General features: G+C 39.3%; 1 protein-coding gene across 3 annotated transcripts; it reads right to left on the bottom strand.

Annotated features, from left to right (window-relative positions):
• Positions 1–26,400, bottom strand: mmadhcb (metabolism of cobalamin associated Db). Of its 3 annotated transcripts, XM_059970288.1 has the most exons (9): positions 26,088–26,400; positions 24,512–24,733; positions 21,988–22,026; positions 20,030–20,174; positions 17,469–17,686; positions 16,181–16,289; positions 12,443–12,573; positions 6,383–6,469; positions 1–2,156 (listed from the first exon to the last, which is right to left on the bottom strand). In XM_059970288.1, exons 3-9 carry the CDS (start codon positions 21,994–21,996, stop codon positions 1,959–1,961), a joined length of 897 nt encoding a protein of 298 aa, XP_059826271.1. In that variant the 5' UTR covers positions 21,997–22,026; positions 24,512–24,733; positions 26,088–26,400; the 3' UTR covers positions 1–1,958. The 3 variants fall into 3 exon arrangements, with proteins under 3 accessions (XP_059826271.1, XP_059826272.1, XP_059826270.1); XM_059970289.1 differs by lacking the exon at positions 24,512–24,733 and having other exon boundaries at positions 26,213–26,400; XM_059970287.1 differs by lacking the exon at positions 24,512–24,733 and having other exon boundaries at positions 26,088–26,398.
• Between the last annotated feature and the right edge of the window lie 61 nt (positions 26,401–26,461).

Raw genomic sequence — 26,461 nt, forward strand, 5'->3', positions numbered from 1 at the left:
TTGTGTCAATAATATTTAATTCTATGAAATTTGATAACCTTCAATCCATTGTCAGCAAAATTCTTGTAAAACATGAACGGTCTTGATCATAGTAACTTCACCAAATTTCACTCACTGTACTATTTTGATGTCAATGCCCCTCAGCACAATTCTCATGAAAATGTTGGTTTGTTTCCTGAGGTTTGTTGTAAGTGACTACCATAGCCACCCAGTGAGAATGTTGTTGTCAATCACACTGAAATTAAGAGTTTATAGAATATGCATAGTGGCAATAATTCATTTACTTTAAACTTTTCATGAGCAAACCTGGACAAGTGTTTTGTGCCATTTTGTGTGAGATGGTTAACTTGTTTTACAGCTATGAAGCCATTGTCCACAACACTAAAGTTATGATGCACTGGAGAGGAGACGAGGGGAGCTTCATCATGATGTTTCCTGGCATAAAAAGTTTCAATTCTGAAGAGGTACTGGAGAGGCTATGTTCATTCTCCCTGCAACAGAGCAGGGTAAGAGAGACTTGATAGAGGTATAAAAATTAAAGGTATAGACTGTAGGAAACCTTTACCCACATCACAACTGGATAAATCAAGAGGAACAGATTTACACTGAAGGACAAAAATTTTGAGAAGATCTGAGGGGAACCTTTCTCCGAAAGTGTAGGGAGAATCCAAATAAACTGCTAAGAGAATGATAAAAGCAGACTCACTGACAGCATTAAGAAGTGTCTAGACAAGCACTTGAATCACTCAGCCAGAAGAGGTTTTGGGCCAAGGGCAGGAAAAAGGGATTAATACAGATTGTTGCCCAGGCATCACCAAGCAGTGATAAGCTGAATGGCCTCTTTTACTCCTGTATGACCCCATGACATGTCGCAGTGCTGGGAGTCACAAGTGATGTTAAAGCAAAGCTGCATCAACCTCTCAGGCAAAGCTACAAGGACCCTCAGAACTTTCCCCAAACAAGTCATTTCTTTGACAGCATTTATTCTACAATTAAGAAATTATCCAATCTTGATTATGTTGTTTCTACATGGATTTTTGTCAAGTAGAGAGAAAAACATCCCAAGCTTTAAACAACTTTAGGATAAAATTACAGCATTGTGCAAAAGTCATAATATATATTAAAAAAAATCATGACATATGTGAATGATATGGGTCTCTTGTGGACTGAAAGTGGGAAGGGGGCCGGGAGAGGGAGGCACCAGAGAGACTTTCTGTAATGATTAATAACCCAACTGTTTGGAATCATATGACCTTACCTGGTGTCTCAGGGCTGGGTGTGTCTGTACCTGCGCCACCCTCCTTGCCCTGGCACTCCTCCTCTGCCATCTGTCTGAAACCCCTCCTGCCAGCTCCACCCTCACTATTCCCAACACCCTTTGCTCCCACCAGATTTACAAACTCACTCTCTGCTCCACATTGACAATACAGTACTGTGTAAGGCCTCTCCAGTATATTGTCTCTTTCCCATGTAGTTAGTGTTGTGGACAATGGCATATGTGTGTCCAAGACTTTTGAACAGTACTGTAAGTCACAACAAGTAATAGTGGAAAGCCCGATGTTTCTATGAAAACAGAGTAGCACCCATGCTGAAGCTTTAGGAAATGTAGAATCATGCTGGCTCTCAGAAACCTAATTTGCCACAATGGAACTGGATCAAACCACAGAACACAGGATCGATAAACAGTTTTTAAAATACATTTGGAAAACTGCTGAAACTGGTTTCTTTAGTGATATTTTCTTTATATTGAATGCAAATGTGCATATCCCAGAGACATTTCTCATGATCACAGTCTTGTACAATGTCATTAAATGTAAACTAAAATAAATATCTCCAATATATTTCACATCTTATAGTTTTCCTGTTGAAGTGCATGAGCACTTAAATGCATTGTTAAAATAGTTTTCAAACTTGGTTTTGATTTCCTGTCAGTAGTGAAACAATGTCTCATGTCAAGGCTATTTGTTCCCTTGTAATTTTTTCATAACAAGGCAATCTGTGGGTGCATTTGTGAAAAGGCTTCCAACGAATACGTGTGTCCCCCAGAGCACATGGTGAATAACTTTACAACAGCCAAGGTCGTCAATGCGGAAACCCAGATGCTGATAGCGCTCATCCGTTTCAAACAGTGTATTATTTGTGTACGGGCCAAAATACTGGAAGAAATAAAAGACGAATATTGATGGATACTTGTATGTTTACTGAATAAAGCACTTACTGTCAAATAATCCTCAATAAACAATTGTTCCTCAATATGAAATTATACTAATTTTTCAAATTGGTTTCTACACATTTAAGCTATTGATAAAAATCCAGCATATTTAAACTTTTGATATAACCTGATAGTGATCATAAAAGTAAAACTGCATTACTCTGAGAGACCTATTAAACAATTTTAATACCTAGGATGAAGTGATTATGAATTTTAGTATGGCGTTTGATAAGGTTCCCCCATAGTAGGCTAATTCTGAAAGACTGGAAGTATGGCAGCCAGAGAAGCTTGGCTGTGTGGATTCACAATTGGCTTTCCCATAGAAGGCTGAGAGTGTTAACAGATGGAGCATATTCTGCCTAGAGTTGGTAACCAGTGGTGTTCTGCAAGGACCTCTTCTGGGACTCTAGCTTTTTGTGATCTTTAAGTGACCAGGATGAGTGCGTGTAACTAAGTTTGCAGATGACACGAAGTTTAGTGGAGTTGTGGACAGTTGTAGGTTGCAACAGGACATTGACAGGATGTGGGGCTGGGCTGAGAAGCAGCAAATGGAATTCAACCTAGAAAAATGTGAAGTGATTAACTTTGGCAGGTCCAATTTGAAGGCAGAATACAGGGTTAATAGCAGGATTCTTAGCAGTATGGAGGAACAGAGGGATCTTGGGATCCATGTCCATAGATCCCTCAAAGTTGATAAGGTTGTTAAGAAGGCGTAATGTATGTTGGCCTTCATTTAGTTGAGGGATTGAGTCCAGGACCTGTGAGAGAATGTTGCAGCTCTCTAAAACCCTGTTGTGTTCTGTTCTAGTGCCTCTTTAGAAGAAGAATGTTGAAGCTTTAGAAAGGGTGCAGTGGAGATTTACCAGAATGCTGGACTAAAGAACATGCCTTATGAGGATAAATGGAGTGAGGTAGGGCTTTTCTCTTTGAAGTGAAGGAAAATGAGGGGTGACTTGATAGAGGTAAACATGATAAGAACCACAGATTGAGCGGATAATTAGAGACCTCTTCCTCAGGGCAGAAATGGCTGATACGACAGGGCATAATTTTAAGGTGATTGAGAGGGGATCTGATTGAAACATATAAGATTATTAAGGGATTGGACAAGATAGAGGCAGGAAATATGTTCCAGATGCTGGGAGAGTCTAGTATCAGAGGGCATGGTTTGAGAATAAGGGGTAGGTCATTTAGGACAGAGTTAAGTAAAAACTTCTTCTCCCAGAGAGTTGTAGGGGTCTGGAATGCACTGCCTCGGAAGGTAGTGGAGGCCAATTCTCTGGATGCTTTCAAGAAGGAGCTAGATAAGTATCTTATGGATAAGGGAATCAAGGGATATGGAGACAAGGCAGGAAACATGGTATTGATTAGCCATGATCTCAAAATGGCGGTGCAGGCTCAAAGGACTGAATGGTCTACTTCTGCACCTATTGTCTATTGAAAGTAGGGAGGGGGGGAATGTCAGAGATATAGTTCCCCCCACCCCCACAAAGAGTGGTGGGTATGTCAAATGCCCTGTCAGGAGTAGTGGTAGAGGCAAATACATTAGGGGCATTTAAGAAGCACTTAGATAGGCAAATTGATGGCAGAAAAATAGAGGGCTATGTAGGAGGGCAGGGTAAAATTGATCTTAGAGTAGGTTAAAAGGCCGGCACAACAATGTGGGCTGAAGGGCCTGTACTGTGCTATAATATTCACTATGAAACAAGAACCAACATTTCTATGAGCAACTTGGTAAGCGGTAGTAACATCTAGATAGTACAATTCCTATAAACAATTTATTAAGATAAGATCATTTGCGCTTTTCAAAATGTAATACATACCAGTCCTCTGAACAATTCATATTTAAAATTGATCAGTGCTTAAGCTAAAAGGCCAAAATCACAAATTTTACAAAGAAACTTATATTTTTATGTTACAATCAAAGGAGTTTCAAAGAATTTTATTTTCTATCATTTACAAGTTTGCACAAACCAACGATTCACAAACATTATAATAGCACTATTGTTGGTAGAATTTCAGATGGGGACGAGAAGGTGTACAGGAGCGAGATATATCAACTAGTTGAGTAGCGTTGCAACAACAATCTTGCACTCAACATCAGTAAGATCAAAGAACTGATTGTGGACTTCAGAAAGGGTAAGATGAGGGAACACACACCAATCTTCATAAAGGGATCAAAAGTGAAAAGAATGAGCCATTTCAAGTTCTTGGGTGTCAACGTTGTATCTCAGAGGATCTATCCTGGGCCCAATATACAGTTACAAAGAAGGCATGGCAGTGGCTATATTTCATTAGGAGTTTGAGGAAATTTGGTACATCACCAAAGACACTTGCAAATCTCTACAGATCTACCAAGGAGAGGTTCTAACTGGTTGCATCACTGTCTGGTCTGGGGGGGGGAGGGGAAACAGTTGTAAACTGTCAGCTCCATCATGGAGCCTCCATGGTATCCATGTGCAGGAAGAAGTGATGGGGTATCATTAAATTGTTTATTACAATGTGGGCTGAAGGGCCTATTTCTGTGGTGTACTGTTCAATATTCAATGCTGTTTGTGCTCTAAGTCCTGAAAGAAACATAAAATGCACAATATAAAGACTAGTCTATTCTTTTTATAGACAGGAGGTGTTACTTAGTTTATCAGGCCAATGGACAGTTTATCTCGTTAAACACAATCTGCCTAAACTAATAACACACAAACAACTGTTCTTTTCATTTCTTTATGGAACACATTGTTTAGACATACACAGTATAGGCTAGAAAAAGTACAGTCGGCCCTCCTTATCCACATGGGATTGGTTCCAGGATGCCGAATGGTCTATTTCTGTTGCTATGTCTTACAGAGTGGCATATCTTTGGGATGTGGAAGGAAAATGGAGTACCCAGAGGAAACCCATGCAGCCAAAGGGAGAATGTGCAAACTTCACCGAAATACAGCACCGTAGGTCAGAATTGAGCCTAAGTCTCTAGTGCTAAGAGAGGGCAGCTCTACTAGTTGTGTAACTGTTATGCCTTACTTTGGATATTATTTGGAGAAATTCCTACTTTTTAAAGGTACAATAGATAAAGAATTCTATACAAGTCACATCTTATTCAGTAATTAAATGAAAAGAGAAAATACTGGAAATACTCAGATCAGGCAAAATTCTGTACAGGTGCATAACTTTTTGTCAGAAGGGGAGTGGTGCCAATTGAAAGCGTTGTAAAGGGCAGAGGATAATAGACGATAAATCTGGGAAGGCATTACTGGATGATGAAGGATAAAACAAGAGAGAGAGAGAGGGAGAGAGAAATGCTGAATTCAAAGGTTACAGCACACGGAGCCTCTGAAGTTCAACAATGTCAGATAACCAACCAAGAGTCTTAAATCTCAGTATTCAGTATCTATCGTTTCCTATGGTTTAGCAGTTTCAGATTCCATTCATTGTCTTATATTTACACCTCTCCAGATATACCTCTTGTTATTCACTAGCCTCTGTCACTCTCTTCGATGCTGAGATCCATCCTAGGATGCACTGGGACACTACCTGATATAACCTGGGGTCACTGGGCTTTTCAACATCAGACACCCTCACCTAGGCAACCCATGCAGGGTTGGTCAGGCCGTGGCTCGTGTCCCAGCAGTACTGGTCCACAGGTCACATCTCTTGATCCATAGTCACCTGGAGGCTCACTCAGCAGCCGCTGTGACAGTCATGGCAACTCTTTTCTCTGCAGTCCCTGTAATGCCAAGGAAAGAGCAGATTCTGCCCAGGGAGCAGCCAGCAAAACCCCACCTCTACAGGCCAGCATCGTGACCTCCACCCCTATCTCTAGCACTGCTCTACCAGCTCCTGGTATTCGGCTTTTTTATGCTCAAACTTCTCCTCAATATGGTCTTCCCAAGGAGCTGTCATTTCTACCAAGACCACCTGCTTCAAGCTTTCTTACAGAACTTTTCAGCACCACATCTTCTTTCCCTTTCAGTTTCTCCTCATCTCCTTCTCTTTTGTTTTGTCTGTCCCCTTGTTCCCCTTTCTCTGCTGGTTAGAATTGGTAGCATTGAATCAACATTTATTTCCACTCCCCTTGTCTGCTGATTTCAGGTCTCATTTCTCAACGTGAGTATCTCCATCATTTTATCCTTTCATTCAAATGACTATAAGCAAAAAAAAATTGTGGAGAATACTTACAGCGAGTCCTGAAGATGGATCAATAAAGTCAGCCCAGTAACCCTCTGAGCGCAAGGCATAGCAGATTTCTTTGGCACCATTAATGAACTGAAAAATATATGCTTGCTTAGCTTGAAATCAAACAATAATTGATTTAAATTATCATTTTAAATGTAATAATTGAAAGATGAAGTTTAAGCTAAAATGGTATGCAAGATCCCCAAGGTCTCAAAGATTAAATTAAGACAGAATATAACATAATTAAAGCCCAGTAAGTTGGTTTAATGAGTTTGCAATTATTTAGCAGCAAAAATGGCTGGCATTTATTTTCCAAATTCTGAACAGCATTAACTCCCACATTAAAAACAGTTGAATTGCAAATATTGACAAAGTGCTCGATATAAATGATATATAAACAAAATATTGACTACTAATAACATTTTTAATAACTGTTGACTGTAGAATATTAACCAATGCTAAAAATGTCTTTTGCTAGATTTCAATCTGATAAAAGTTGTACTCAACTCAATCTGAATGCCATTGATTGTACTCTATGATAAGGCGCTGCCAAGGACTTAAGTTGTTTATTGTTTTATGAACTCGAGTATTTAGCTGCACTGGGTAACCACTTAGACATTTTACCATCTGAGAGGATTTGAGGTAAGAAGACAGAAGATAGAATATAGAGATACCGTCCTGGGATGGCCCGCATGAACAGGACTCCATATCTTAAAACTATTAATAATTTAATACCCTCTGTTGCTCATATGCATTTTATCAGTAACATATTGCAGATCATTTATTGAAACACAATTGATTTTAATCGTTCTCAGATATGCTCAATATAATGAATTAACATTTCCAGTTTTAATATGCCTCATTTTCTTTACTTCAAACCTAAAAACAAGGTGGAAAACATTTTTTTACTAATAGGCACTATAATTAAAAATTATACAAAGTTAGACAAATCAGGTTGCAGGTTACCTAGGCACAATCTGGGGTGTTGCTCCTCCAACCTGAGAGTGGTCTCATCGAGGCCGAAGAGAAGGCCACGGACAGACATGTCAGAATGGGAATGGGGTAGGAAATGAAACGACTGGCCACCGGGAAAGTACAATTTTTGCAGATACAGCTGAGAAGCCAAACAAGGGGTCCCCAGTCTATGTCGGGTCTCACCAATGCAGAGGAGGCCAGGAGCACCTAAGGTTGAAGTGTACTTTTTTTTTAAAGTGAAAGTGTTGCTATGATTCAAGATGATGGCTGCCACTTTCCAAGGACAATTAGAAATGACCAATAAATGGTGTTCTTGCCAATAACACTCAGATCCGATAAAATTTAACAAAGTCTGCCCAAAGAGATTAGCATCCAGTACATTCGAGGAGTCTCTGCACCCCGTCACCCCTTTATTACCTTCAACAATAATCTGATTTTGAAAGAATCGTGCAATTAATTAACCAACAGCTCAAAATCCTGAATTCTTTACCTAAAATGTTCATGGCATCATCAGTACTACTTCAATGCCAGAAACCGTTAGTGATAACTGATAAATGTGTAGCATTCGCACAAAAATGATACATTTTTTCTCTACTCCATAGTATTTGCTCCTTCAAATCTCTCAGTGCCACTGTACAGAAATTCCTTGCTTCAAACAACCCTACTTGTAAGTTTCAAAACTTGCATTGTCTTACCACTTAATAGTGAAAGAGGACACAAAAGCCAAAATATATAAAAACGACACAATGCCTAACTTGAAAGTGATGACTGAATTCCATTTCTGTGAACTAGTCCAATTACACTCAACCTTTAATACTGCTTGACCTCATAATTACATGGCCTCAGGTGTGGAGGACACGGGGTTAAGTATTGTCTAAAATGTAATCAGCCCAGCATTAAGATTGGTGCCCTGTCAGTGAAGTATCTTTATGTAATTGCCATTTGAATGCAGCCATCAACCTTATTATATTAATCAGCAGCTATAGCCTTACAAGGCAATTGCAGTTTTTGAAAACACAACAGCCTTTGTCCTGTTCTGGAATTACAGAACAAATACTTCACAGCTTCAACTTCTAGTTGCCATTCTGCCCTTTTCCAGAGCAACCTCAAGCCAATTTTCATTATTTTCCCCTAATATTGCTCACTTTTTTTTCCCTTTGGTGTTACAGGCTTCCACTGTGTTTTTATTGCTTCATTTCAAATATTTCAGTGTGTCCTTTTCCAACATGCAGCTTTTTAAGTGGTTATTCTTCTCTCCTGGCCCAGGTCATCTGAGATATCAATGCATACATCTGGTGCAGATAGCAATTTTAACCAACGTTTTGATGACAAACTCTGCCATCTGCATCAAGGATGATGCCTAGGCATGTCTAATCCAGTGATATAAATATATCCCCGTCATACGTCCCTCTTGATTGGTTAGTCCACAACCAATCAGGTTTCCGCCTTCCCTTGTTTACAATTGAACTCCAGTTCTTAAAGTGAGCCCTCCATCTTGGTTGAAATTCTTTTGTGTTTATTTTAAATCTCTTAGACCATTCTTTTTTCTCCCAAAGGAATTGACATAGATAACCTGGAATCCATGCCACATGGCATTCAGATGGACATTTGCTTTCCAGCTTCTGACTTGTAATGCTGGACCTCTGACAGTATTTGGCCAGCATCAGACTGCACCGATTCTAGCAATTTAAGAGACTGGCCTATTGTCACCTTCTCAACGGTGCTTAAGAAGAAATGCCTTTTCCAGCGTGAATTAGTAAAGCAACTCACAAATCAATGTATAAAAAAAATCAAGGATATCTCTCAATATTTTATCAACAGCCACAGCATATCCATTTTCTAATAAATAATATTCTATGAATAACCCATCACAGCATTTCTAAAACCACCTGTTCTTATACAATTCAGCAACTTCAAATGGAAATACAGACAAATACACTATACTTTATGTTTGAGCAGTCTGGAATCAGCAGGAAAATGTACCATTACAAACAAGAGAAAATCTGCAGATGCTGGAAATCCAAGGCAACACACACAAAATGCTGGGGGAACGCAGCAAGCCAGGCAGCATCAATGGAAAAAAGTACACTTCTTTTCCGTAAGTGTAGGCCATTGGCCTGTTAAACCTGCTTTGACATTCAATATTGTAATCTACCTCAACAGCAGTTCTGTCCTAACTTTATATCACTTGTTTTTTTTTAGCTTCAGAAATCCATCTCTTCCTAAATAAATACAGCAATTTTCCCTTCTGTGGTAAAGAATTCCATAACCTCACCATCTTCTATATGTCCTATATGTCTTAATCCATACCATCTTGCCCTCAGTATGAACCAGCAAGTGTCCAAACCAAGATCTCTGTATCTCCCTCTGCAAATGGATCTTTGACTTCATGGACACCAGTCAGTACGGATAAGTGATAATATCTCCTCGCTGACAATCACCACTGATGCACATCAATAAAGTTTGCTTAGCCCACTGCTCCACTTTCTCCGTATTCTTGACATACGACTGGCTAAGTACAGCTCAAATGCTACATAAATTTGCAGATGACACCACAGTTGTTGATAACATTTCAGATGGCAATGAGGGTCCATGTCAAAGTGAGATAGACTGACTGGTTGAGTGATGTCACAAAACCAACCTCACACTGACTATCAGTAAACTTAGGAAATGATTGTGGACTTCAGGAAGGGGAAGTTGGGGAAAAACACACCAGTTCTTATTGAAAGATCAACTGTGGAAAGGGTGAGTTGCTTCAGATTCTGGGTGCAACATCTCAAAGGATCTGTCCTACACCCACATTGATGGGACCCACGAAGGCAGTATGCCAGTGGATCTGCTTCATAGGAAATTTGAGGCAACTTAGAATGCCACCAAACACTCGTGGTCTTTGTAATTATAGCTTTTCTGTTCTATAGATGTACAATGGAGAGCATTTTGACTGGTTGCATCACAACCTGGTATGAAGGCTCCAAAGCACAGGATTGAAAGAAGCTGCAGGGTCTTGTAGACTCAGCCAACATATCAATAACCATCTTATTATACCGTGGTAATGTTTGTTTCTGTCTTGCATTGTGCTATTGTCACAAAACAACAAATTGCATGACATATGTCAGTGATAATTATGGCAGATAATGCTTCTCTGCATAGTCACTAGGTTGCAAAGCCGAAAAAAATTATTTTCTTTCAGAAAACTAAAAATCTACACATGGTGGAAATCTGATATAAAGACTTGGGCATTCATTTAAAAAACTCTCAAGGCAGAGTAGGATAAACCTCTTATTTCTGATCAAAGGTCAACTCTGCTTCTCTCTTACCTAACCAGACTACATCCAGCATTTTCAGTCCATGCCACCATTTTCTTTGTTGACTCATTAGTTTAATGTAAAATTTCCATTTAATCAAATTGGTTGTGACATACCCGCACAGTAGCGTAGTGGTTAGCACAACGCTTTACAGTACCAGCGACCCAGGGTTCAATTCCCACCGCTGTCTGTAAGAAGCTTGTAGTTTGCAACATGACTGTTTGGGCTTCCTCGGGGTACTCTGGTTTCCACTCACAGTCCAAAGACGTACCAGTTGATAGGTTAATTGGTCATTGTAAATTGTCTTGTGACTAGGCTAGGGTTAAATTGGGGTCGCTGAGCGGCATGACTTGAAGGATTGGAAGTATCTCAATAAATAAATAGATTTTATTACAGGGATTTATGTCTTAGAATTAAATCATAAGACATAAACCAAGCCGATGTAAAATTTGCAAATGAGATATTCAACAAGTTATTTCAGAAAAGTGAATATTCCTCCCTTTAAAACAGTTACAAAACGTCAAAAAGTAATTAGCATAAAGAATGATCACTGCAAGGTCAGAAACACTCCCGTGGAATTTTCACTGGTCTGAGAAATTGCTGGAGATGTAGAAACATCCTCTGATTCACTCAAAGAATCACTCCATGAAGATTTTCTGTGTGCAGTTATCCTCAGTCCCGGTACAAGTGTTAGCACGTCCAAGTGAAAATCTATAATCACAGTGCCAACATCTCAGCTGACATCAGAAAGGAATTTAATCTTTAAAAATCTGGATAAGCTGCTTCATTCAAGAGGAACAACAGCATTATATTTTCCCTAATTCAGGAAAATGCAATAAAAATACATTTCTCTACATAATGTTACAACAATACTTCCAACAACAGTTTACTTTAGCCAAATGAGAAACCAGATAAATTTTGTAGCTAGGCTATCCTGATCAGCCCTGAAGTGTTTTTTTTAATAAAGTGAATCATAATGCAGCAAGAGTGTTGGGTAATTGAAAACAAAATTAATACTTTAATATAATTATTAAAATTACATACATCCAAGCCTCTCATTTTTTACATATAGAATGCATCTGAAATCCATATGTTTCCCTGCTCTGTTCCTTTTAATGGATGCCAAAGACAATTTACTTACAATTTGATTACTGAGCTTCCTATAATGCTCTTCTACTTGGATCATCAACACTAAAATCTATGCAGGATTGGTCTTTTTGTGATATGAATTGTAAAATTTGTGCATATTCAACAGATTCATCCAAAGTAAGAGTGCCATCTGCTGACAGTCATAAGGAAGTGATGCTAGTCAGAATAAAGGGTGATAATGCAGTATCGAATTCTTTGGAAATCCCAATGTTTGGGCTTCAGTCTCACTCATTAGTTGTATTAATGAATGTCAGAGTACACTCTGCATCTCTACACCAGGGTTTCCCAACCTGGGGTTCACTGAATCCTTGGATAATGGTAAAGCTTCATGGCATAAAAAAAGGTTGGGAACCTTTGGTCTACACATTCAAGAAATTACTATAAAGTTCCTTGAGTTCAACAGGACATCTTCCAGTCCAAACAGTTGTTCAACTCCACTGCATCAGTGTAGCCACTGTCCTGATATGCCATGGATTCATTTTTATCAGATCATGACACCATCCAATGCAAAGTAGTTTACACAATGACACAAGAAGAATACTGAAACTTACAAATATTATTATATGTTTACCCTTTCTCTGCAATTATCTTTCATATTTTCCTTTAGTCATATATTACACCATTAGCTACTTACTTTTTCCAGCAGCTGTTCACGTTCCTCCTCGACGGCTTCATTCCATATAGTCATATCATTGAGACTCCTTTGGGTTACAGTAAGAACCGTAAATCCAGCAGCTGGGGCCTCGGGAAACATAGACTGAAAATCTGAGGAAGAATGTGACAATCAAATTGCCTATTCCAACCACAGAAAGCCAAAAGCTAAAAACAGACACATGTCCTCACTACTTTTGTACAAGACTTTGCTCCTTTATTGACTTTATATGGATATTGCACTGGTAGACTGAAGGTGGGGAGTTAAAACATGGGACAGAAATGGCAAGAAAGAAATATCTTCCTTCCTTCTCACCTACTAACATAGAAGGATTTCAGTCATTATACCTCCAAGATTATGTACAATCTGTTTCTAAACTATTAATATCTCTGATGAACTAGTCATATCAGAAGGGGAAACATCAAATGGCATTTTCTGGAAACAATTTGTCTAACAAAAGTGAAAAACGAAAAGACGGAGTGTGATTGTATTGAAAAGCTTTCGATAAAGAAATATACTAGTTAAGCATTTACATATTCAATATATATAAAACATTATAAAGCTTTGTTAAGTGTGGTTATCACCACCCAACAACATCCAAAACTTATTGAATTGATGAGTGGGCAACAACATATCATATTTTATAAATCACAATTTTATCTTTACTTTTCTCTGAGACAATACATTAAAACTGATAATCCTGCAAGCTTGGGACTTTGTTGATGCCAAACAGACTTTAGAATGCAAGAAGACAGGAGAAAGCAGCCCTTTGGCTGCTCAAGCTACCTGACATTCAGTATGTTCTTTCCTGATCCACCCCAGATCTCATCTCCTGTTCCAGATTCACACAGTCCTCAATTCCGATATTTAAAAATGGATCTACTTCCCCTTTAAATATATAGCCTGAAAACTAGACTTCAGAACCATCTAAGTTAATGAACTGAAAGATACACCATTCAAGATACAAAATTCAAGAAATTTAGATCACTGTCCCCATTGTTGCAACATGTCCCCTTGTTCAAGATTCACCTCTTTGGAAATGATTGTGGACTTCGGGAAGGTATATCTACCTTGTCAAGCCCCTCAGGATTTTGTGTTTCAATAAATCACACCTCAAAGAACATACATCTAACTTCTGTAATTGCTCATGATAGGACAGCTCTCTCATCCTAGGAATTAGACTTGTGAATCTCTTTTGAACAGCTTCCTATCCTAGTATATCCATTTTTAATTAAGAAATTGCACTCCAGGTAAGGTCTTACCTCCATGTATTGTAACATTTCCCTATCTCTAGATTCCAGCATCCTTCTAATAATGGCCAACATGCCATTTGTTTTCGTTACCATTTTCTGTAAGTCTATGCTAACATTCTGTGATTTGAAAGTATAAATACCTAGATCTTTCTATACTTGGCTCAGCTTTATCCATTTAGGTAACAATCTGTCTTTATGTTCCTCTTTCTAAATGCAAAGCCTCACACTTAGATTCATAGAGCTATCCAGCACGAAGAGGTCCTTTCACTGAACTAGTCCAAGATTGCAATCTATGCCAGACCCATTCGCCCTTGTTTGGTCCACATCTGTCTATTTACTTAGCAATACAGTGTGCAACAGGCCCTTCCTGCCCAATGAGCCATACTGCCCAGTATACTAGCCCAATCAGGGGGCAATTTACAATGCCCAATTAACTTATTAACCTGTACATCTTTGGACTGTGGGAGGAAAACAAAGCACCCAGAAGAAACCCACACGGGGAGCACCAACAAACTCCTTAAAGACGTAGCCAGAATTGAACTCTGAACTCTGGAGTGCTATAAGTTGTAATAGCGTCATGCTAACCACTACGCTTCTGTGGTCTAAAGCTTTCCTATCCATCCTTTTAAATTTTGTTAATGTGTATGCCTCAAACACTTCCTCCGGCAGCTCTTTCCATAAATAGACTATGAAGAAGTTGGAGGTCAGGTTACTATTAAATCTCTGTCTCTCTCACGATGAACCTATGTCCTCCAGTTCTTGGTTCTCTACTCAGGGAAAAAAAATTCTGTGTGTATTCCCCCAAACTATACCTTTCAATATTTTGAACACCTCCACAGACTAAACTCTAATTTGCTACACTCCAATGGAATAAGTTCTAAGTCTCTCAAACTCGCTCTGTAACTCAGTCCCCCAAGACTTGGCAGTATCTTTCTAAATCTCCTCTGGACTCTTTTCAACTTAGCATAGCAGGGTGATCAAAAGTTTAACACAACATTCCAAGTGTGGCCTTACCAACATCTTATACAATTGCAACATAACATTCCAACTTCTAATGAATGCCCTGACACTAAAATATTCCTCACCATCCCGCCTCCCTGTAAAGATACTAGCAGTAAACTATGTACAGTCGGCCCTGCTTATCCGCAGGTTCTGCATGTGCGGATTCAACCAACCGCGGATTGGGAAAGCCCGGAAGTTCTCTCTTCAGCACTTGTTGTTTGAGCATGTATAGACTTTGTTCATGTCATTATTCCCTAAGCAATACAGTATAACAACTATTGACATAGCATTTACTTTGTATTAGGTATTATAAGTAAGTCGAAACAGGTACATCCAGTATTATTTAGCGTCAGTTAGTCAAATGTTTGTCTTAGTATATAGTATGTATTTTACCTTTCTATGCATATAAACCACTTAAGAAACGTATGTATTTCAATAATTAAACCACTGTGTTGCTTAGTAATAATTATAGCTTTCATCAGGGCAAGGCCTTTCACAAGCTCCATTATTCTCACTTTATCCTTTAAAATTGTTCCGATCGTTGACCGACTATAGCCTAACACTTTTCCAATGACCCATGGCGTTTCACCTCTTTCCGATCGCTTTATTATTTCCACTTTATTTTCAATCGTGATTGTTTTCCGTTAACGAAACAGAAACACTGCAGATTTAGCAGCAGCTGCAGACAGCGGGTCCGGAGCTCCACCGGGTCCTAAAGTCCACCGCATTGAGACAGATTAAATAAGGGACTTGAGCACCTGCATTTTTTGGTATCCGCGGGGAGGTCCCAGAACCAATCCCTCACGGATAAGGATGGCCGACTGTACTTGCATTCATAGGTACTGCATCTTTGGCATTTCACTAGATACATCCTTCTAGCCTGAAGAAAACACTAATTTATTTGTGTCTTCCATACAATAACCAACTTCACATCATGTAACACAATTCCTTAATACCATGTGTCTTATTGTATGTACTAACCCATTACATGGCATCTTGTAATATGACTTCTAAAAATCCAAATACACTACATCTACAGATGTGAGCTATAAATCTCAAAGAATCCTATCAAATTTGTCAAACAGGGCTTCCTTTTCATAAGATCATGCTGATCTGGTTTGATTTCATACTTCTCTAAATGCTTTTCTGTATTATTGAATATTATTCTTGTAATACTTTTTAACATTTGAATACACTTCTGATGTTTTTGTTAAGATATTATACAGATTTATATTAATATTTTTCCAATGAATATGGTGAAACAAGAGAACTAGGGCCCTGGCGAGCTAGATGCTGAAAGCACAAGCTTTCCAAATGGTCAGATGGTAGATTATTAGAGTTTAGACCACAAGACGTAGGAGTAGAATTGAGCCCATTGAGTCTGCTCTACCGTTCAATCATGGCAGATTTATTCAACTGTACAAATTGCTGTACTTTATGAACAAAATAATTACATGCAACAGACCTTTGCGTAGAAGCTCTGGGCACACTTGTATGAGACATTCCACCTTTGCATTTGTAAAATAACTCTCTGCAACACTGATGTGCTGAGGTTGTGGCTCAACTTCATCTCCCTGAAATAAAAGCCAGAAACTGTTTCAACACCAGATCAATGCAAAAGAACCAATTTGTCCTGCTCCAATTGCATATATTTAAAAGCTTAAGCTTGAAACAATATACTGTGCAACAACAGCAGAAAGTGATAATATGGCAAAAAAACTAGCTTACCAAATATAGACCTCAAGGAAGTTTAATGCTCATTAAATCATTCCCACAGAACAACTGTTAATAATCGAGGACCCATTTAGTGTTATGTATTGCAATTTTCCCTCCAAGAAGACCACAATCTTGTCATTGGGTTTGGAGACTCGCATGTCTCTATGACCCGAGAGCCATGTTGGCTGGACTTTATACTTTGGCTCTTGGAAGGGTCACCATGCCAAACAGGTCAAAAGGTAGAGACCAGGTTAAGAGTGATCCACTGGTCATCCAGGTTCAGGGGTTCAGCTCAGGGCTAACAACCCCGATTGGTAAAACAAAATTGTTATAGAAACAGCAAAGAAGGGTCCTTCTACGTTTGACTGTAATGGTATTCCTGAGTCTTCACCTGGTACTTGAATGACTGACAGCAGTGAAAATTGAGAAGAAGCTACTGACATGATGAAGAAAGGCCTGAATACTGCCAGAAATGGAGGACCTTCATTGCTGCCCTAGACAAGAGTGGCTTGATGGGAGGTAAAAAAAAAAGCAATTTTCAGTTGTCTACATATTACTTGTTCCTAAATTGTCGTACAATTACTACCAGTAATAACATTATTAGAGTAATTTTGAGCTATTTAAACACACACACTGCAAAAAGGTAAATTAATTTTGTAATATTTCTATTTAAGCAAGTCTGATACTTCATACAAGATACTAATTATGTTAATGAAAAACCAACTAAAATCCTACCATTTAATATTGCAATGAAGAGCCAGCCAAAGAGTGCAGACTATTACATTAGATTCAGTGACTCAGTCAATGTGCTAAGTTTCCACGTATCAGCAATCATTAACAAATGGCAGTAAAGAGATAGCGGAGAGCAATACAAATAGGAGAACTAGCATCACCTGTATATTTCAAATTATTAATCAGCAATTCCATAAAAGGAATTTTTTTTTTAAACTGCTGGATGGCAACATTTTAAATTACAGGTAAAAGGATGTTGATAATTACATTTGAAAATATCAGATTATTAAATATTGTTTTCTTGCCTGAAATTCATTGACAAACTGTGCGAGGACAAACTCGTGCTTTTCACTTGCTAACGGCTCTGTCAGCACATCTGGCAGCATTTTACGCACTGGGATTCTTTTCAGGTTAGTGACACCATTAATATGGGAATCAAACCCCATGTTACCCGGTAGTTGAAATCTTTGATCCTGAGGTCCAAATGGCCCCATCTTTTCATCAGGCCATACAGTCTGCAAACCTAACAAATATGACAAGAGCACAACTCAGCACCAAGATTACATAAATGTAGTGGAGGAGAGGTGTGATATTAAAAATATCACACTAGCCATTAAGAGAATTATTGTTCTTAACTAGAGATCATTTTAGGAATTCTACTTTTTACAAATATAAATGCTTACACGTGTATTGATTTTCCATGTAGGCACTATTTTTTTCCTTGTATCATTAACTGTAAATTGAAAAGCAGCATCACACAACTTTTTTTTACTAAACTGAGTGGTTAAAATGGTGTCACCGTGGTAGTCTGGTTTTCAGAAATCTTCAATAGACAACATTTAAAAAAATGAGTTTATAAATACCTGATTTAAAAAGGACAGGCATTTAAAGACTCATTTAAAGGCAGGCAACAATACCAATGTACTAGTTCTTTGTTAAAGTGGCATCAATAGATTATGTGGCTGTTTGCAATGGACTCCACCTAGGATCTTCAGACTCAAACACAACAGTCAAAATTTGGACAGAATTAATTTGAAACAAATTAACAGTTAACTAATTAAAACTGTTCAAAATGAAGGGAGGCTATTGACTTTTAAACAACATGAGAGAAGAGGTTGAAAGAATAATATCACAAATAAGTTGTCTACAAAAAGAATGATGAGACTCAATATGAGTTTCTTTCGGGGAAAAATGAGATATCAATTCAACTTAAAAAAAAACACGATTAAAAATGAACTCCTAAAATTGCTCAGGGATAATTGCTTATATTGATTATGCTTGGGGGAAAATGCTTTTATATGTTAACAAAACATTATGAAAGAAGACAGGCCTCAGGGATTTTTTTTTTAAACTTGTCAACTTTGGCAAGTTCGATTCTATGTGCATTTTTCTCATTTAGAACACAAAATCATTATGAGAAAGGCAAGAACTCTGTTTCCAATTTAATGTGTGAGAGAATATACTCAGTGGCCACTTTATTAGGTACAGCTGCTCGTTAATGCAAATATCTAATCATTCAATCATAAGGAAGCAACTCAATACATAAAAGCATGCAGACATGGTCAAGAGGTTTAGTTTTTCTTCAGAACAAATGTCAGAATGGGGAAGGTATGTGATCTAAGTAACTTTGACCATGGAATGTTTGTTGGTGCCAGATGGGGTGGTCTGAGTATCTCAGAAACTGATGATGATATGGGATTAATAATGCACAACAGTCTCTAGAATTTACAGAGAATGGTCAAGAAACAAAACAGAAAAAGAATTCAGTGTGCGGCAGTTTTGGGCAAAAATGCCTTGTTAATGAGAGGTCAGAGGACATACTGGTTCAAGCTGACAGGAAGGTGACAATAACTCAAATAACCAAGCATTACAACAGTAGTGTGCAGAAGAGCATCACTGAACACACCTTCAGCAGCAGAAAACCACAAACATACACTCAGTGGCCACTTTACTAGGTACAAGAGGTTCCTAACAAAGAGGTCACTGAGTACATATTACTGGGAAATATGCAAGAAACTAATTGATAATACTGCTTCAAGCAAAAAAGAAAGCATTCTTCTAGGGTGCATCACAACCTGGTATGGAAGTTGTCCTGTCCAAGACCGGAAGAAGCTGCAGAAGATCGTGAACACAGCCCAGCACATCACACAAACCAATCTTCCATCCTTGGACTCACTTTACACCGCATGCTGTTGGAGCAGTGCTGCCAGGATAATCAAGGACACGACCCACCCAGCCAACACACTTTTTGTCCCTCTTCCCTCGCGGAGAAGGTTCAGGAGCATGAAGATTCATACGGCCAGATTTGGGAACAACTTCTTTCCAGCTGTGGTTAGACTGCTGAACGGATTCTGACCCAGATCTGGGCCGTACCTTCCAAATATCCGGACCTGACTTGCACTACTTTACTTTCCCTTTTCTATTTTCTAATTATGATTTATAATTAAAATTTTTATTATATTTAATTCGATTTGTACTTCAGGGAGTATGAAGCGCAGAATCAAATATCGCTGTGATGATTGTACGCTCTAGTATCAATTGGTGACAATAAAGTAAAGTGAAATGCAATAGGCAGCACACCTCCTTCTATGTCACGTGGAAATATAAGAAATAAAAAATATTGGATACAATTGCTTCCTTTCGATGTTAATCTAACATACTAATCTCCAAATGAATTTTTTTTAATATGCTGTAATGTAAATGCCAATGAAGAATAATGAACTGTTGAAAGAACTCACTGGGTCAAGCAGAGGCAAAGAGATAATTGATGTTTCTTATTGAGACCCTAGAGCAGGAGCTGGAGATTTTCTGCTTGAGATTACATCTGTAATCATTTGTGTATTAATAAGAGGAATACCGTTCTTACCTTGATCAAGTGGTACAATTGCAACATAAGGTTCATCAGACCCTGAAGAGCCAGCAGTGGCAAATGTTCTAATGGTTGCAATCCTTTTAACCAACACCTGAACCTCTGGCAGGTAAGTAACTAGCCTGGCCTTGGTGCAAAGCACCTGTAAAAGAGGAGCAGAAAGTTAGGAGAGAAAACAATGATAATTTATTTCTTAATAGAATCACTAGTTACTGCAAGATAGTGCTAATGTGACCTTAGAATTAACTTACAAAATATGAGGAATGGATTTCATGCACAAATGTGCAACAGACATAAGCTGTTACTAGCAGAGCTGAAATTCGATACAATTTGGACTCTACATTTTCTGCCAAGTTAATGCATATTCGATGTTAAGTAACTTAAACTTCTTTCCAAAGTGTGATAGGAAACAGCAACAAAAGGGAGGAAATGAGAAAAATAGCACTAATCAGAAAATAACAAAATTTATTTTCCTTCATCGAAAGAGATGTAATTGCATTTATCTTGTGCCTTTCATAGCTTAAGGAAGCTTCAAGGCATTTTTTAAAATCAATGATACATACTAGAAGAGAATATTGAAAAAAAAGCATTATATGGAAATGGCCAATGTGCACATTACCAGATAACTGGTTTCCGTTAGAGAGTTTAAAGGATAAATATTTTTCTTTTTTTTTGTAACTTATTTTTTTATTGAAGTTCATCATCAAGCCATAACCACTGAGCTTCCATTTCAGCTTTGGACATTGTCAGGAATTCTTTTATGTCCATCCAAGAAGGCAGCTATCTCACTTATGTTGTTTCCTGCAAATTAGGAATGATGTAGCAATGCTGAAACATACTCCCAGATTGGATGCTCAATTCCAAATCCAGGGTGTGGCCTTGTGGATGACTGATTCCAGGTCAGTGTTGCTGACTGAGTTGTCATAGGAAAAAGAACATCTGGATTTTGCTGAGGCGGATGTGTGGATGGGGGTCTCTGGAGTTGAGTGATTGCACCTCTCTCACTTTCAATCGACAGTGGGGAGAGTTTGCTGCCAATTCTTGAGTCGGAAATTCTCAGAATAAAAAGCAACGCGGCAGACTGACACTGTAACAGCGCAACTGCCAGGCACACAATAGTTTTTGTTAACTGCAGATCAGTCTCACTTTGGGTGCTTTGCTATTGTTTGGTGGGTGGTGGGTGCTGATGCCTTTTTGCTGCAATGGATGGAGGAAGGGGGAGGTTGATGCTTGGGGAGGAGGGAGAGGGGGCTTTGGGGTTATGTTTTTCGTCGGTCATTCTTTTGGGGTTCTCTTTTCATGGATATCTGAGAAGACTAAGTATTTCAGGTTGTATTCTGCATGCTTTCTCTGATAATAAATGGAACCATTTGAATTTGAAATGAGTCTGGAGTCATTGAGCTCAGGAGGCAGTGGTGAGCTGAGGCTGGCATTATACACGTCATGACACTCATTCTGAACAGTAGCTCCTGAATTTAACTAATAAAAAAACAGACTTTTTTTAGTGCCAGTTTGCCTTCTCTGGAAAGTCAGATTTTGAGAAAGAAAATGAAATTTAATAAAATAAGATAATGGAGTATTTACAAATGGAAGACATCTTTTAAACTCCTTTCTGCAACTTAGATTGATGCTATATTTTCAATCAACATATTTTCAAAATGCAAAACTTCAAATATTTGGCAAGAGCTGGCAGAGAATTAAAAGTTAATCACAAAATGCTGACATGCTTATTCCAAAATTACATTTAACTCACAACAGCCAGTTAATTTAATGCAAAAACATGCTTCTTGCAGCAATTCACAAACAAGATTAATATTCTTAAAAAAACAATTTGTATATTTTAATCATATTCAGATAAACTGAAGAGGAAATAAGTGATTCATTAATATTGCAACTCCATTTGTGGACACCTAATTTCTAAAGAGCAACCAGAAGGAAAAAAATCCAAAAAGTACCTTTGCCATTTTGCTTGTTTTCCACACCAATTACTACTTCTGTGGAACAGAAAAGAAATACAAGATTTTTTTTATGAAGATAAGTCAATGTAGGTCCTGGAAAACTGGAGCAAACTGCACAGGAACATTGATAATTTACTTAACTATAATAAATTATACTGCTTTGTATGAAAGATCGAACTAATTATCAAACCACTTAATTGTAGCTAACTCTACCATGGATGGTCCCAAACCCGGTTGCAAAAGGTGGAGGGGTGAGCATAGGGCTAGCAACCTCCATCACGTTAAAAACCTAGAACAACAGAAACACCAAGCTCCAAAGTCCTCATCCCTGGGCGAGGAAGGATCTTTGATGAGCTACACAGGGGATAACTGGAAAGACTAGCTCAGGAAAAAGGCCTTTGACGAGCTGTTGTGGTGGCCTATGCCCCAGTAGGGGAGATGGGCTGAAGTCAGCAACCCGTCCCAAAATAATTTGATGAATTTTGTAACCTGTTTTTTTTTAAAAAAGGTAGTAAATTATTTCAAGTTGCAAATTTGCTGGAAGATCTACTGCATTGCTCATTTAAGACAAGTGCAATCTTACAACAATTATTCAAACAACAGTCATTCAATATTTGAGATTGCTTGTTATACTTCAATACACAAGTCTACGGGAAAATTAAATTATTGTTACTCAGGATTCAATGCAGCATAAAACATAATAAGCATAAATAACACAATTAAAAATTCAACAATCAGACAACCAGTGGCAGATGAGAAGATGAACACTGATCAACAGTTATAGACATTGCAGCCTGACGCCTTCGCAATCATCATGGGACTTCACCCAGGCTAGCATGAAAAAGATACTGACAAACTACCACCATCATGTCACCAGTGGAGCCAACATACTTGATCACTGTTACACCACTCTGATAAGTCCAATAACCTGACTGTACTTAAACACAGGAGATTCTGCAGGTGCTGGGAGATCCAGAGTAACACATGCAAAATGCTAAAGGAACTCAGCAGGTCAGACAGCATCTATGGAAATGAAATCAATAGATATTTCCAGCTGAGACCCCTTATCCGGTTAAAATTCCACTCCTGGCATACAGGCAGACACTGAGGACTGCAGCAAGGGATGGAGCTGAGCACTTACAGGACTGCTTCGAATCCTTGGACTTGATCATATTCAGGAATTCATCTTTGAATCTGACTGTGCCACAGTCACTGCTGACTTCATTAAGCCCTGGGAGGAAGAATGTGTGCCTTCAAGAGCATATGAAACATACAAAACAGGAAGCTATCGATGCACCAGAGATTCACATTCTGCTGCGGGCTAGACCCGCAATCCAGAACCCTATGAGGGTCACTTTCAATGCACAGAAGGCCATTGTGAGAGCAACAAGGCAATTTACTGTGAAGTTAGAGACACAATCGGATGTACAACAGCTGTGGCAGGATCTGCATGTTATTACTTCCTATAAGGCACAATCTAACTGCATAAATTGCAGGGATGCTTTACTCCGATGAACTCAATGCCTTCTAATCACACTTTGAGTAGGAGACTAACACTACATCTGCACAAGTCCCCATAGTATCTGGTGTCCCTGTGCTCAATTTCAGAGGCTGACATCACTCCATCTTTCAAAAGATAAACTTCTGCCAAGTAACAGGCTGGAGTGTTCAAGGATGTCTTCAATCTATCACTGTTGCAGTCGGAGGTTCCCACCCGTTTCAAAGGGGCAACAATGACTATCACCCAGTAACGCTCACACCTACTGAGACCAAGTGCTTCGAGAGGTCTGTCATGGCTAGAGTCAACTCCTGCTTCAGCAAGGACCTGGACCACCCGCAATTTGTCCACCACCTCAGTATGTTACAGCAGATGCAATCTCACTGGCTCTCCACTGGCTTTGGAGCACCTGAACATCAGTAATACATGTTAGGCCAGTGTTTATCAATTACAGCTTAGCATTCATCACAATCACCCCCCATACTATTCGACACTTCAAATACCAAGCCCCTGCACCTCCTTCTCTAACTAGATTCTTGACTTCCTCATTGGAAGGCCATGGTCAGTGCAGATCAGTAATGACATCTCCTCTCTGCTGACAATCTGGTGTACTTCAAGGATGCCCACAGCTCTACTTTCTACACTCACGGCTGTGTAGCCAAGCACAGCTCAAATGCCATCTATAAATTTTCTGATGACACCTCCACCGTTGGCAGAATCTCCGATGGTGACAAGCATCCATGCAGGAGTGAGAAAGATAAGATGGTCAGCAAGACCATGGAACTGACTGAGGAATTCAGGAAGGGGAAGGAAGGAGAGCATATATCAACCCTCACTGAGGGGTCAGCAGTGGAACGATGATCAGCTTCAACCTTTCACCATCAGCATCTTGGAGGGTCTATCCTGGGCCTATCACAATGAGGGCAAGCCAGTAGCTATACTTCATTAGGAGTTTGAGGAGATGCAGTATGTCACCAAAGATTTTGGAAAATTTCTACAGGTGTATGGTGGAGAGCATGCTACCTGGGTTGCATCACCGGCCGGTACAGAGGCTCCAATGAGCAGCCTCTTTCGATCCGCAAAGGGCTGCTGACTCAGTCAGCTCCATCCCATGCATAATGTCCTGATTCTTTCTTGTAGATTGCAGTAAGTCTACCTCAGGCTATGAACTGGACAATCCTGTCCATCCTGTAGGGTACGGTCTTCCAGTTATTCTATCGTTTTTCTTGTAGTTACTGTGATTGCCTGCAAGTAAATGAATCTCAGGGTTGTATATGGAGACATATATACTTTGAAATTATGTCCATTGAACATGAACAACAACCTTAATGGATAAACTGGCTTTCTTGTCCTTGTGGAATCAATATGGGATTTTATTTTCAATCTAAAGACAAGCAATTCAAATATTTACCAAACTGCTAAGTGTTACTTTCACCTTTTATCAGTGCAGAGATAAAGGTAACAGGAATATCTACCCTCAGAGGAAAAAACTACTTAAGTTGTAACTTCTTATGTGTATTACTTCCGTAAATTTTGCTCTAACAAAGCCTTCTGATTTCAACATCAAAACTCGCTTAGTAACAAAATTCAACAGATTCAGATGGCACCATTTCAAGTTTGCCCTACTGGTTGTTAACCACTGAGACCAAATTTCTTCCCCCTCAATCTTTTAGAAAATGGTTTTGATAGCCAATCTAAAATGCTTTAGTACAAGACAAAATCTTGCTTACAGAAGTGTTAAATTTATACAAAGCGAGGTTCATTACTATAAAATAAGCAATCCCATAAAGTTTAGGTAGAAAAAACTCCCTCCCACTGAGCTACCTGGCAACATTATTAACCTGTTAACATTATTGGTGACCTGTTTTTGAAGTATTTGGGAGAATGCCAAAAAAAAACATTTGCCAACTCTACCATTTAGCAAAATGACAGCTGACCTTTAATTCCAGCAAACTAGAAACAGGCGATTCACTTTTCTAATTGGAGCTCATGGGGAAGATGGGTGGTAACTGGTTAGGATGAGATATGGATGGTTCTGATACAAATAGAAAGTTACACAGTGTTGGCAGGAGGTACAGGAGAGGGAGGGCAGGATAAAAGGTAGTGACAATTTTATGAAGCCAAAGACACTTGCTAGGAGCTGTTTGAGATGGGAGGAAGGTATGATGTCTGAGAAGTGGGAAATGATGGGGCTGAGTTATGGATGACAGGCAATTAAAATCACGAAGTGGGGGGGGGGGGGTGTAACAAGTCAAGGAGTCATTGTGGAGGCTGGATAGGGGATTGATTGCGAGGGAGGGGGCATTTGTAGAGGATGGATAGGAGATTAAATGGGAGGAGGTTGAGCTGCAGTAAGGGCAATTGTGGCTGGATGGGGGATTAAATAGAAGATGGGTGGGGAAGGGGCAAGTGTGGAGGTTGGCTAGGGGACTAAATGGAAGATTGCCACGGGAGGAGAACGTGATTAAGGACAGGGCTGTCAATAGGTGTAATGAATGCTTAGTGGATAGCCAGAGGAGTGCGAGTTCCTCGTTTACAGGGGTCGGGAGCAGTTAGGTCTCGGAGCGGGCTGGAGGTAGTCCTGGGGCGGCTCGCCTACCATGTAGTCACGGGTCGCCTTCACCGCCGGAACGAGGGGTTCTGGTCCAGCCTGCTCAGTTCCGATGTAACTTCTGCCACTCCCCTAGGGACTGAACGGCACCGACAGTCACGCTCAAAACTCACACAGGGTCCGTCCACCTTGATCAGAGCTCAGGCCGCGAAACCGCCGCCTCAGGCCGTCAGCGCGTACACCTGACGTCATTCCGTTAGTCCCCCGTAACCACAGCAGCGGGACCCATTCGCAATCTCTGGTGCTTCGCTAAATAGTAACTACGATCCATAAGACCCAGCTCCATCAAGTAATACATCTACTAAATAGCCTGATGATGATAATATTCTGATGTCAAACGGTGAGCATTGATTCACATTCTC

This window comes from Hypanus sabinus, chromosome 5, assembly GCF_030144855.1.
Source record: "Hypanus sabinus isolate sHypSab1 chromosome 5, sHypSab1.hap1, whole genome shotgun sequence".
Classification (NCBI taxonomy): Eukaryota; Metazoa; Chordata; class Chondrichthyes; order Myliobatiformes; family Dasyatidae; genus Hypanus; species Hypanus sabinus.